Source organism: Lithobates pipiens, unplaced genomic scaffold, assembly GCF_037356315.1.
Source record: "Lithobates pipiens isolate NorthernLeopardFrog02 unplaced genomic scaffold, aLitPip1_a1.2 Scaffold_18, whole genome shotgun sequence".
Classification (NCBI taxonomy): domain Eukaryota; kingdom Metazoa; phylum Chordata; class Amphibia; order Anura; family Ranidae; genus Lithobates; species Lithobates pipiens.
The window spans coordinates 49,647,677-49,661,845 of NW_027507758.1; the positions used below are offsets into that span (position 1 = coordinate 49,647,677).

A 14,169-nucleotide genomic window follows, 5' to 3' on the forward strand; every position below is an offset into this window, starting at 1 on the left:
AGTGGATAAACATTCTGTGGTATTTGAATGACCTGCTCCTGCTGAAAAGACAAAAGATCTCCGAACCGATGTGCTGCATATTGTGCAAGCCCTGCTGGACTTTGACGGGGTTCTCAGTCTACATAAGTCAGCCCTAGACCCCTCTTACCACTGGACTGTCGGCACCTAGACCTTGACGGGGCTGTAGGACAAGCCTTTCTTCCCCAGGAGAAGCTGAAGACACAAGGTACAGGAACTACATTCCCTAAAATGCCCATTTTATCCATTATTGCTCCACCATCCACTGATGGTGTTTGAGTTGATGGTGGTCTTAGTTGAAACAGTCCTGTATGCTCAATTTCATTCAGAAGTGTTGCAACATCCTGCTAGCATAGGACAAACTGTCTCTCTGCCCTTTGATCATCCCATGAATCTGCACCCCATGACCAAGTTAGTTCTTGAGTGGTGGCTTTCCAGTCCTGTGCTGGAGTCCAGTAAATTTGTTCTCCCTGTGGTATGGAAAGTGCTGAAGATAAACACTAACCAGGAGGGGGGTGGATGGGGAAGGGAGTCCTGACTACAGACATTAGACAGCTGGGCATATATGTGGGAGGGGTGGCATGGATTCCGGTGACCTGGTTATAAATTGAAGCTGAAATGCCAATCAACATCCTGGAACTGTCTGGAATCTGAATCGGTCATTAGAAAAGTCAGGCGCCTCTCCATGAAACGGAGCTCCTTTTGACTTGGGCAGAACTTTTCGTTCCGTCCAGTCGGTATTGTGTATTATGCCACGTACACATGACTGAACTTTCTGGCAGAAAAGGTCAGACGGAATCATTCCCTCGAATATTACAACCGTGTGTGGGCTTCATCTGACTTTTTCCTTCAAAAATTCAGGCGGCCCTAGAAATAGAACATGTTTCAAATCTGTCCGACGGGAATCAATTTCTAGCGGGAGAACCATTCGTCTGTATGCTGGTCCGACAGACCAAATACGACACAAGGGCAGCTATTGGCTACTGGCTATTGAACTTCCTTTTCTAGTCCTGTCGTACGTCGTCATATTCAAAACAAATGGACTGTGTGGGCAAGTCCGTTTGTTCGGAACTCTATCGGGGAAAACCGTCAGACCTTTTCTGCGGCACACGGTATTAGATGTGGAAAATTGGCAGATGAACGTCCAGGGGTCTTGGGGTGGGTGCCCTAGTGACCCTATGAAATCAATTTAAACCCATACCTTTCCTTTTGCGAAGTATAGGTTGGGAAGGCATTCCGGTGATTGTAATTGCATTGGATTGGCCCAGGAGGACATGGTACTTGTACATAGTCTCCTACCATACTCTCCGTGGACCAGACTGGACAGTCCTGGACCTTCTGTCACAAGGTCCCTTGCTCCATCCTGCTTCACAGATACTGCCTTTGACAGCCTGGCTATGGAGGCCCAAGTCCTGAGAAATTGGGGATTTTGGGACCGATTGCAACCTGAGTGAAGACCTAAAAGCCCTCATCTCACAAGATTTACCATTGCAAATGGAAAGCTTACTTTCGTGTAAGAAGGGGAAGCTGCATATTAGAAAGTATTCTGTGGCATTGATTTTATACTTTTTACAGTTGGGATTGGACCAGTCATTAGCCATTAAGGACAATCAAAGGTCTTGATGGTACTTTTTTTAAAGGCCGCTTGCTTCCCATTCCTTGATCATAGCATTAGTACAGGGAGAGGCTCGCATTGTGCCACCGGTGTGTTCTCTGCTGACTCATCTGGACCTCAGCTTAGCATTGTTGGCCCTTCCAATGCCACCAGTGTTCATTTTGACAAATTTCGATTTAGTTTTTGCCAGCCTTTTGTCTAAAATAACATTTTTAGTTTGTATTTTAGGCTTCTAAATAATTTTAATTTTGATTGACAAAATTAACACTGAATGCCACTATTTGAGCCTATCAGGGATCTTCCGCTTTTCCTTTCAAGAAAGGTTACCTTAATGGTGATTACCTCTAGCGGGAGGATGTCTTAATTGGAGGCCTTTATCCTGTATGGAGCCATTCCTTGTCCAAAAAGACTTTTATGCTGGGGCCTCATAATGTGAAACAGTCTCATTACATTTGACTCTGAACATAGTGTTGCCTTCCTTTTTGTCCTGCTCCAAAACATCTCAAGGAGATTATCCTCCATAGTCTATAGATGTTTTAAAGACTGTGTGAGTATATCTCGCTACCATGGCCTTGATTCATCAATCGAATGCTTTGTCTTCGTTGCTTGAAGGCTTCTGGAAGGGTCAGGTTGCATCTCGCTCCATACTTGCAGTGTGGTTCAGATATGTCATTACTTGGGCATATGACCTGAAGGAAATGGTTTTCCTTCTCTCGTGTGAAGGCTTGCTTTATCAGAAGTGTTGATGTTTTGTGGGTCTTTCTGTGTTCAGGTATTTCAGTTTCCCAGTTTGTAAAGCTGCCACCTGGTGTACGCATGCACTTTATTTTTTTTTATTTTTAAGGTGGATGTTCAGGCTTCAGTGGTTTTTGGCCTAGGTCACAAAGTTTTCCTGGTGGCCATGTAGGGCCTTTTCAGTTGTTCCTCTTCTTTCTGTTGAGGCTTTGTTATTAGGGGTCTGTTAGCCATTGTTTGCTGTTGCTTTCTTTTCATGGGTTTGCTTTTGAACAACACCCCAGTAGTCTAAAAATGTGCTGTCCTGTGATGTATAATTTAAAACAAAATGTTTTTTTTACTTACCTGTAAAATCTTTCTTGGAGTACAGAACACAGATCCCTTCCCTCTCACTGACATTGCTTGCTATCCACCCAGAGGTGGGGCATAACCCAGTATTGTGATTATTGGCTTTCCTGTGTCTTGTGAGATTTTACAGGAAAGCCATTTATTTAATAGAACACCTTGCTTACACTGGATTTTACCTTTTGGTACATCTCTGCACTGCTGATCTTCCTCAGCCTCTGACAATGCCTGCATAATGTGTGTTAGGGCAGCTCCTTGTATATATCAGAAACCTTTTGACAGGACGACCACACTTTTTGAAGCGACCATTAATGTTTAAGATTTTGATTGGATTTACATACTATACTTTAAAGCAGATTTTTTTTTTATTTTTTATAATGGTTGTGTAAAATTAAATTTTTTTTTTTTTTTTTTCTTCTTTTTATGCTACACTTATTTCTAAGCTGGAAGAAGAATTGGAGAGATTGAAAACCGGAGACATTAATTATGAAGAAACCTTAAGGAATCTAGTTAATGCATTATTTACCATAGAGGTAATGTAGCCTGTTGACATTGTTGGCGTGTTCCCATAAATTCTTCTTTTTTTTTTATTTTTATTATGCATCATATATTTAAGTCCTTATAAAAGGCCCCTTTCACAATTCTTTGGTGCGGTTTCCCCGCAATGTTGGTGTAGCGTAGTGTACGTTCACTTTTGGTTTTAGTTTTCCCACATTTTCCCCTATATTTGTTTTTGGTGCATTTTCTAAAAGCGCACCATTGATGCAGCATGCAGGACTTTTAGTGCACTTTCATAAAATTCACCAAAAATACCCGATCTAACACATGAAAGCACCGGTAAACATGAAAAGTGCTGTTACACTGTGCTGCACCCACTCTGCAGGAAAGGTGTGCTTACTTGATACTTTGGCAGTCTCTGAGCTATAATCAAAGCTGATCGACATTACAGCCATATTTCAGAGTGACGAGAAATGGACATCTTCTATATAAGTTTGGCTTAGTGTGCTCCTGTGACCCATTGATATATACAGTATATGTAAATGTTGAGTTATTTTAAAACTTGACAAACCTCAGGTACAAAAAATATAAAAAAAATGGGAAAATGTTTTATTTGTTTTCCTTGTAGAATAAAAGTTGGAACCTGATTTATTATAGAGGCGTTTTCCAATTAGGCCCAATTGTAAAATCTACCCGTAATTGCAGGAATCCAGGCTTTATCTTGTTAAAGCGGAGTTCCACCCAAATATGGAACTTCCTCTTTAAGTGCAGGTGACCCCCTGACATGCCACATTTGGCATAGGAGCGGGTACCCTGTTTTTACAGGCACCCAGCTTGCCCCGCGGAGAGGAGCGAGGCTTCCTGCACCCTCATCGCTGGACTGTGGGACAGGTGAGTGTATGATTATTAAAAGTCAGCAGCTAGACTTTGTAGCTGCTGACTTTTAAATGGATGGGACTCTGCTTTAACAGTAAGCCCATTTCAAACAAGAGGTTCAATCGGGTCCAGCTGTCCATTCTTCAGCCGGACCAGATGGGACTCTCCATTCTCTTCTATGGGCAGTTGGATGTAAACAGACTTGTGCCTGTTTACTCCCGGCTACCTCAGAGTCCAGTCTGGTAAAAAAAAAAAAAAAAAAAAGATTCACTCCCCTCCGTCTGCTTTGATCAAAAGTTGGGTGTAAATGGTTAGCCAGCCCATTTACATCTAGCTACCCATAGTGCAGAGTGGGCTGTGTCCGTGTCCACTCTGCATAAGTGGAGCAGACATGGACCTATCATGCGACCGCTCAGCAGAAAATCAGCGGAATCTTTATTCTGTAAGGATGCTTTTTATCAGCAGAGACTAGGCAACTAGTCAAAAGTATAAGGGACATTGTAGATGAATCTATACAGTTCTAGACAGGGCTTTTTTCAGCTGGTACTTGGTGGAACTCCGTTCTACCACCTCTGGCTCAGACCCTCTGTTCTCCACTATCGCCTGTAAACACAAAAGTCTGGCTTCTGTGTTTACAAGTGACAGGTTGTCTCCCAAAGGCTCCCACAGATCTCATCTCCTTAGCAACTCCCACTGAGTGTAGGGTGGGGAAAAGGGAGAAGCAGGCGTTCAGGGTGCAGTGCGGATGCCAACATCCCCACTGGATGATCTCTCTGCAAGTGAGAAAGACGGGAGTACTACAGTGTGAGGGACGGTTCTGGAGCTGGCTGGTTGCTTCAGCTTAACACCGCAGCAAAAGTTCGACATGTGGAAGATGGAGCTTTTAAGGAGGGGGGATTGCATGCAGAGGTCAGAGCTGAAGAGGGGTGAAAATGAGATGTGGATGGGATATGCAGAGGTAAGCAGCTGTGGGAGAAGACTGAGTTCTACACTCTGTGTAGCCTACCTCTGAACTTTTTTTGTAGGTAGTGTACCACCGAACTCTGCACATAGCGTAACTACCCCTCCAAACTCTGCTTTCTGTTCGTATCGCACGCCTGGTATTTAATGCTCTTTAACCACTCTCAGACCGGACCAATTTGCTGGTCAAAGACCAGACCACTTTTTGCGATTCGGCACTGCGTCGCTTTAACTGACAATTGCGCGGTCGTGCGACGTGGCTCCCAAACAAAATTGACGTCCTTTTTTTCCCACAAATAGAGCTTTCTTTTGGTGGTATTTGATCACCCCTGCGGTTTTTATTTTTTGCGCTATAAACAAAAATAGAGCGACAATTTTGAAAAAAACGCATTATTTTTTACTTTTTTGTTATAATAAATATCCCCCAAAAATATATAAAAAAACATTTTTTTCCCTCAGTTTAGGCCGATACGTATTCTTCTACATATTTTTGGTAAAAAAAAAAAAAAATCGCAATAAGCGATTGATTGGTTTGCGCAAAAGTTATAGTGTTTACAAAATAGGGATAGTTTTATAGCATTTTTATTAATAATTTTTTTTTTTTTTTTTACTAGTAATGGCGGCGATCTGCGATTTTTATTGTGACTGCGACATTGTGGGGGACCCATCGGACATTTTTGACACATTTTTGGGACCATTGTCATTTATACAGTAATGCTTGCTATATAAATGCAGTGATTCCTGTGTAAATGACACTGGCAGTGAAAGGGTTAACCAGTGGGTGGCAGTGTAGGGGTTAAGTGTTTCTAGGGGTGTGTTACTAACTGTGGGGGGGTTGGGCTTTCATTTAGTGTACACTGATCTCTGCTCCAATCACATGGAGCAGAGATCAGCGTCACTAGTTGCTAGGCGGAATGGAAAAATGTTGTTTACACAGCATTTCCTCGATTCGGCCACTCCGTGAGACGATCGCGGGGATGCCCGCGGCGATCGAGTCCGCGGGTCCCGCGACCGGACTCACGGGGTTTTCCGACCAGCGCGGGAGCGCGCCGCCGGCGGCGCGCTCCCGATGGCAGGGCGGCATCGAATATTGGACGTACCTGTACGCCAATATGCCTGCCCGTGCCATTCTGTCGACGTACATCGTCGTGCGCTGGTCGGGAAGTGGTTAAGACCCACCTATTGTGAAATTCGACCGCACCCACTATTTGATGGAAGGTGTGTGTGTGTGTGTGGGGGAGAAGGGGATTTCATGGGTCATGGTTGAGTTCCTGCACCTATTTTCAGAGAATAAAAAAAGGCCTGGTTCTCTAGTCCTATAGTAGGATTTTTTCCTAATGGTCTGGAGAGGGGGTCTCTTTATTTATCATGAGACGAGGTTTGCAAAGACCTCGATCACAATGGCCTCGTCAAACCTGTGTTTATATGCTTTTAGAGGAAATTTGTAAATTTGTATAAATGCAGGGTAATGATTTTTCAATGGTACCATTAATGCTGAACCTTGAGTTCAGTTTATCTGCATTTAGCAAAAATATAATTCTGTTTTTCTGACTGCACGTCAATGCAGTGAAACCTGCTTTAAAGTGGTACCAAACAAAAAACGAAATATAAGTATGTTGCAGCTTACAATCATTAAATGCAGTGGCTGTATTAGTTTTCTTCCTATAGTATTTATCCCTTTTGTTTTCACTGGGTGATTCAGCCAGTAACACCCTTCCTGTATTAGGGTGTCACCACTGCGGATGGTGGAGCCAACAGACACACCTTTTGCACAGCAGCACTGTCAGTCTGAGGGAAGGGTAGTTTTAAACAATGGGTAAAATAGGTATTGAACAGGTCACCATTCTTCTAGGTCAGGGGTCCTCAAACTACGGCCCTCCAGTTGTTCAGGAACTACAATTCCCATCATGCCTTGTCATGTCTGTGAATGTCAGAGTTTTACAGTGCCTCATGGGATGTGTAGTTTTGCAACAGCTGGAGGGCCGTAGTTTGAGGATCCCTGTTCTAGGTAAATATATTTCTAAAGGTGCTATTGAAATTGTCGCCACATGTTGGTAACAACCCATGCAATCCATACATACAAAGAAACAAAAATAAGTTCAAAATTGAAGTTATGTGTAATAAAATGGAATGACACAGGAAAAAAAGTATTGATCACGTGAAGAAAGGGAGGTGCAAAAGGGCATGGAAAGCCAAGACACCGGCTGAAATCTATCAGTAAATAGAAAGCGATCCTGCCCCTTTTTAGTGCAAATTAATATCAGCTGGTTCATTCACAACTGATGGCCAGGTGTCTCATTACCATGGTATCACACAAACATCTCATGATGGGTAAAGGCAAGGAGCTCTCAAGACCTTTGCAACCTTACACTGGCAAAACAATACTGATGCCATTGGGTAGTGGGCACTGTTGGGGCCATAATTCGGAAGTGGAAAGAACATCATTTCAACCATAAACAGGCCACAACCGGGTGCTCCTTGCAAGAATTCTGAATTATCATAAGAGTTGTCCAAGAGCCAAACCAGTAAAAAACCCTGGAATTAGCAGGTACAATTGTTTAAAGGAAAGCCATGAGTAGTAAACTCATCCCACCATGGCCTATATACACACTCACTACGTGAGACTCCGTTGCTGAAGAAAAGGCATGTTGAAGCTTGTTTAACGTTTGCTGCGCAACTTTTAGACAAGCCTGTGAAATACTGGGAGAATATAATCTGGTCAGATGAGACAAAAATTTAGCTCTTCGCATGCCATAATACACACCATGTTTGGAGGTCAAATGGCACTACACATCACCCCAAAAACGCCCCTATTCCAACAGTGAAGTTTGGAGGTGGGAACATCATGGTTTGGGGCTGTTTTTCAACATGCGGTACTGGCAAACTTCATATCTTTGAAGGAAGGATGAATGGAAAGATGTACCAATACATTCTTACTAAAAATATGCTGCCATCTACCAGGATGATGAAGATGAGACAAGGGTGGACATTTTAGCAAGACAATGATCCCAAACACAAAGCCAAGGAAAATTTGAACTGGTTTCAACGAAAGAGAAAATATTGCTTCTAGAATGGTCCAACAAGTCACCCAACTTAAATCCAATAGAAAATATATGGAAAAAAACTACAGATCCAAGTTCATAGAGGCCCACAGAACCTTCAAGATTTGAAGACTGTGTGGAAGAATGTGCCAAAATCACACCTGAGCAATACATGCGACTAGTTTCTCTATACAGGAGGCATCTTGAAACTGTCATTACCAACAAAGGATTTTGCACCAAGTATTAAATACATTTTAGTTCAGTTAGTGTGTTCAATACCTTTTTCCCAGTGTCATTCCATTTTATTACACATAACTTAATTTCTGAACTTATTTGTTTTGGTTTATTTGTAATGATTTCAGGGCCTTAGAGAAAATTGAGTACTTTCACAATTTCACTAATACGGCTACAATCACATTAAGTAGGGCCTTAGAGAATAGTTTGAAGAGAGGGACCTCCAAAATGATATTTTCAGAAATAGCTGGCAGTGAGCAAAGGACAGAGGGTAAAAGATAAGTCACTGGTGATAATATAGGCATAATACCTAATCTTGGGATAAATGAGTTGACACATTTAAAGATTAAGCCTGAGAAAACATAAGGAGAAAATTAATATGCACCCGTACAATACTGAGAGGCGTATACACAAATGCCAGGAGCCTAACTAACAAAATGGAAGAAATGGAGCTGCTATTACACAAGGAGGACTTGGACTTTGTGGGAATAACAGAAACTTGGTTAGACAGCTCACACGACTGGCTGGCAAATTTCCAGGGTTATTCCTTGTATCAGAAGGCCAGGGAAAGTAGAAGAGGGAGAGGGGTGTGTCCTATATATCAAAAATTGTTAAAGGGTGGTAAAGCGAAGGGACATTGTAAGTAAGACAAGGGGGAGGTGAACTATCAACTATCCCGATATTGACTGGGCAGAGGGGACAGCTCGCTCCTTAAATGCCCGTAATTTCTTAAATTTCTTACAGGACAACTTCACGTCCCAATTGGTGGATTCCCCAACTAGAAATAATGCATTGCTAGATCTATTAATTACGAACGATTAATTACGATTCAAGTCTAAACTCGGATGTGGAAATATGGGACAACTTAGGATCCAGTGATCACAAAATGATCACATTTAGCATAAATCGTAGGAAAAGGATACACAAGGGTAGTACAAGAACACTAAATTTCAAATGAACAAACTTTTCTGAACTGTGCTCAGTACTACAAGACATCAATTCAGATCAAATACTAGAAACATTGAACATGGAAGAAAAGTGGGAATGCTTTATGAAAACCTTAAACAAAGGTATCATCACACAGTGCATTCCAATGGGCAATAAATATAGAAGAGTGAAGGTTAAACCTGGGTCACTAAACTGTAACATAAAAAGTTCTATTAAAGAGAAAAAAATGGCCTTTAGAAAATATAAAGGGGATGAGTCATTGTCAGCATTCCAACACTACAAGGATTGTAATAATAAGGTGGCTAAAGTCTACGAGAGACACGTAGCAGAGGAGAGTTAAAAAAAAATCACAAGAAACGTTTTGGTTATATTAACAGTAGAAAAGTGAGATCAGACATAAGAAGATGAAGGGATGATGATTATGCATTACACAGAGAATGCAACTGTATTAAATGCTTTCTTCTCCTCAGTTTTTACACAGGAAAAGAAGGGGTATACTGACCACGACTGTATTGTTAGTAACAGGTTTCAGGACATGCACTTGTGGCTAACCGAGACCGAAGTTGAGAAAAGACTAGAAAAGCTCAACAGAAATCCCCAAGACCAGATGACTTACACTCGAGAGTCCTCAAAGAACTCAGTCAGGTTATAGCTAGACCATTATTCCTAATCTCTGGAACGCATAGTGACAGGAATTGTACCAGCTGATTGGAGAAAAGTAAATATGGTACCAATATTCAAAAAAGGCCAGTCAGCCGAACCTCAATAGTAGGTAAATTATTGTAGGATGTAATAAGGGACTATATCCCAGAATTAGTTAATGAAAATCGCATCATTAGTAGTAATCAGCATGAGTTTAAAAGGGGTCGTTCCTGCCAGACCAATCTGTTAGCATTCTACGAGGAAGTGAGCTGCCATCTAGATAGGGGATGGCCTGTGGATGTGGTTTATCTGGATTTTGCAAAAGCATGCAGTTCCCCATAAACGCTTAATCTACAAACTGAGGTCTGTAGGCATGGACCATAAGGTTTGTTCTTGGATAGAAAACTGGTTACAGAGACGTGCCCAAAGGGTAGTGATAAATAACATGCACTTAGACCATCTGGAGTGGTAAGGCTCTGTCTTGGGACTGATTTTGTTTAATTTATTCATAAATAATAGAGGATGAGATACATACAGTTAGACCCATATAGATTTGGACACAGGCGCAATTTTAGTTTTTTCAAGTGTTTACCAAAACATATTCAAGCTATAGGTATACAATTGATATGGGCATCTATGCGGGTGTGCATGTAAATTGCACACATTCCCGCAGCCGCACATGTAACTTGCAGGGGTGCAAGTTATGAAAAATGTGGTGCAGTTTCGCACACATGGAGCTTTTGCTTTCCGTGTGGCCATGTTTTAATAAAGGTGCAGAGACTCTTTCCCTGCAGGAAATGCAGGCACAGCAGCCCATTAAATTGAATAGGCTGCTGTGCCCACACAAACCTGACATGGAGAACTACATAGATGTAAACTGGGTCTAACACAGCAGTGCCAGTGTGATGAAGCCTAACTGTTTTTGCTGCACTGCCTCTTTGAGCATTATATCTTATACAGTTAGGTCAATATATATTTGTACACTGGCACAATTTTAGTTTTTCAGGTACTTGCCAAAACATTATTCAAGCTATAGTTATATAATGGTTATGGGCTGAAAGTGCAGTCTCAGGTTTCATTTGAGGGTATGTGCACCCAAGTCAAAGGCGGAGTTTATGAATTACAGCTCTTAAGAATAGCCCCCCCCCCCCTTTTTTTTCAATGGACCAAAAGTGATTGGTCAATTGAATTTCATGACTAGGTGTGGGCTACTCCTTTATTTCTAAATCATTTAAGCAGGTAAAAGGTCTGGAGTTGATTCTAAGGCCCCATACACACTACACATTAGATTTTCTGCAGATGCAAGGGCCTGCCTGATTGCATACAAATTGAAACGCTTAAGGTTTGACCTCGTATAATATGGTTTTGGTAAATCTGAAGACAAAAATCTGCAGAAAATCTAATAGTGTGTGTGGGGTCTCGATTGAGGTACAGTGGAACCTCTGATTGCGTGTAACGCGGTTTACGAGCGTTTCGCAATACAAGCTTTTTTTTTTTTTTTTTTTCTTTAAATTCTGATTCGGTTTGCTAGCATCGTCTCACAAGACTATCAAGATTCAAGCCTCTGGGGTGTGCAGTACTGTATTTGGCCAGAGGTGCAGGGGCACCAGTGACTCTCGGAAACCATCTGTTCCCGAGCATCTCAGAGTGGTCTCTGAGTGTTTCCGAGTGTCTCCGGTGCCTCCCCACCTCTGGCCACATGCGGTACTGCATAGACAAGCAGTGGCTGTGGAACAAATTATTATTAAGAGTTTCCATTGATTCCTATGGGGAAACTTGCTTTGATATGAGTACTTTGGATTGCAAGCATTCTTCTGGAAAGGATTATGTCTTAATCCAAGGTACTAATGTATTTGCATTTGGAATCTGTTGCTGTGAACTTACATCATGCAAGTGAAACAGGGCATTGTAAGACTGCAAAAACGAAACAAATCCATCAGAGAGATAGCAGCAAGTTTGGTACATCTTGAGGAAAGAACGCCTCGGTAAGCTCAGCAACATTAAAAGGCCTGGATGTCCACGGAAGACAACAGTGGTGGATGATCAAAGACCCATTCATAACATCCAGACAAGTGATTGACATTCTCCAGGAGGTGAGCCTATCATTGTCAAAGTCTACAATCAAGAGAAGACTTCACAAGAGCAAATACAGAGGGTTCACCACAAGATGCAAACCATTCATAAGTCTGAAAAACAGAAAAGGCAGATTATACTTTGCCAAAAAAAAGCCAGACCAGTTCTGGAAAAGCATTCTTTGGGTGGATGAAACTAAGATTATTCTTTACCAGACTGATGGGAAGAAAAAACTGTGGAGAAGGCTTGGAACAGCTTGTGATCCAAAGCATAATCTGTAAAACATGGTGGAGGCAGTGTGATGGCATGGGCATGCATGGCTTTCAGTGGCACTGGGTCTTTGGTGTTTATTGATCATGTGACAGAAGCAGCCGGATAAATTCTGCAGTGTTTAAAGATATACAGTCAGCCCAAATTCAGCCAAATGCAGCAAAGTTGATGGGATGTCGCTGCACAGTACAGAGAGACAATGATCCAAAACACACTGTAAAAGCAACTGAGGATCTTTTACAGGAAAAGAAGTGGAATATTCTGTAATGGCCGAGTCAATCACCTGATCTCAACCTAATTGAGCATGCGTTTCACTTTCTGAAGGCAAAGCTAAAGACAGACAAACCCACAAACAACTGAAGACCGCTTCAGTTAGAGCCTGGGAAAGCATCAGAAAGGAGGAAACCCAGTGTTTGGTAATGTCCATGGGTTCCAGACTCCAGGCAGTCATTGCCAGTAAAGGATTCTCAACAAAATATTAATTTTTTTTTATTTTTATGATTCTATTCATTTGTCCAATTACATTTGAGCCCCTGAAAATGGGGGGACTGTGTATAAGAATGGCTGCAGTTCCTAAAATTTGCACTTTATAGTTCGACCCCCTTAGAGCTCAAAGTCTGCACTTCAAATTCATTTGGATTGTTTAGTGTTAATTGTATTCTGGTGGCTAACAGAGCCAAAAGTATGAAAATTGTGCCTGTGTCCAAATATATACGGACCGAAGTGTAGGTACAGTGAATGGTACACCATATACTTTTCTCCTGTTTTGTTTGTCCTCATCCCGGAGGTCCTGAAGGTCATACTGGAGAAAACCTGCAAGAGGCTGAATGAGCACATAAAACAGGATCATAAATCTCAGCAATTGTGTATTCCATAGTTATTGGGGTTTTAGATCCTTCCTTATGTGCTCATTTGTTCTGGTGAAGCAGACGCTGTTCCATGAAAAACATGAACCTTGGCCCTTCCAGCCATATAACATGCAAACAATTAGAACCTAGAAGTGCATGCACAAATAAGTAGCAACCTTAAGGCTTCATGTACACTGGACGTTTTTACAACCTCTCCTGAAAGATTTAACTTGACAGATAGTAACCCACGTTTAAAACGTTCGTTTTGACGGGTTTAGCAGGGGTTTGCCGCATTTGTGTTTTTTAGAAGCGTTTTTTTTAAATAGCCAAAAATGAAAAACGCTTGTAAATGAAATGCGGCTAGATGCGAGTTACTGTGTTTAGCGATTGAAATGCTTCTAAACTCAGTGTCTGAACTCTTTTTTTTTTTTTTTTGCTTTACAAAAAAGCCCTCTAAACTCAACTGTCTAAAAACAACTGTAAATGACCCGGTGGACATGTACTGATAAGAAAACATAGAGGAGAGTTCAGGAGCAGTTGAAGAAAATGCCCAACTGCTCCTAAATGTCCGTTTAGCAGCAGCAGTGTACATGAGGCCTAAAAACCCTACAGATGTGGCTGAAGGCCGAGTCATTTTGATGGGCAAAGCTCTGCTTTTTTCCTGATAGTGATGAAGCTTGCAGTGGACCTTCCTGTCTTCAGTTAGCCAATGAGGCAGTCAATCATAGTATGTGAAGAACCAAAGTCTGACTTATTTTGGAAGCAGTTCTATCCTTTAATAAAATAAAATGAATGTGTAAAAAAAAAAAAAAAATATATATATATATATATATATATAATGTCCACCGTACAGTAAAATGTCTGAAATGTGCCAAAGTGCTCAGTGTCACTCAAAACATCCAATAAGTTGCTTTGAGTGAATCGGATAAGGTACTCGGCAATGCATAAAGTGCTTTGCAATGGGATCCCTCCTGATAGACCTGTAGCGCCCCGGGTACACATTGCACTCATTGGATTGTTTAGACCCCTTGTATTACCAAGTGAGTCAAAAAAGGCGCTCTTAAAG

At 41.6% G+C, this 14,169-nt stretch overlaps 1 protein-coding gene across 1 annotated transcript in view; it reads left to right on the plus strand.

Moving 5' to 3' along the window:
* Window positions 1-14,169, plus strand: part of LRPPRC (leucine rich pentatricopeptide repeat containing) — a 313,757-nt gene that overhangs the window by 133,077 nt on the left and 166,511 nt on the right. The window contains exon 21 of the mRNA XM_077485668.1: window positions 3,157-3,246. Coding sequence (XP_077341794.1) covers window positions 3,157-3,246 — 90 coding nt within the window. The remainder of the gene's footprint in view (window positions 1-3,156; window positions 3,247-14,169) is intronic.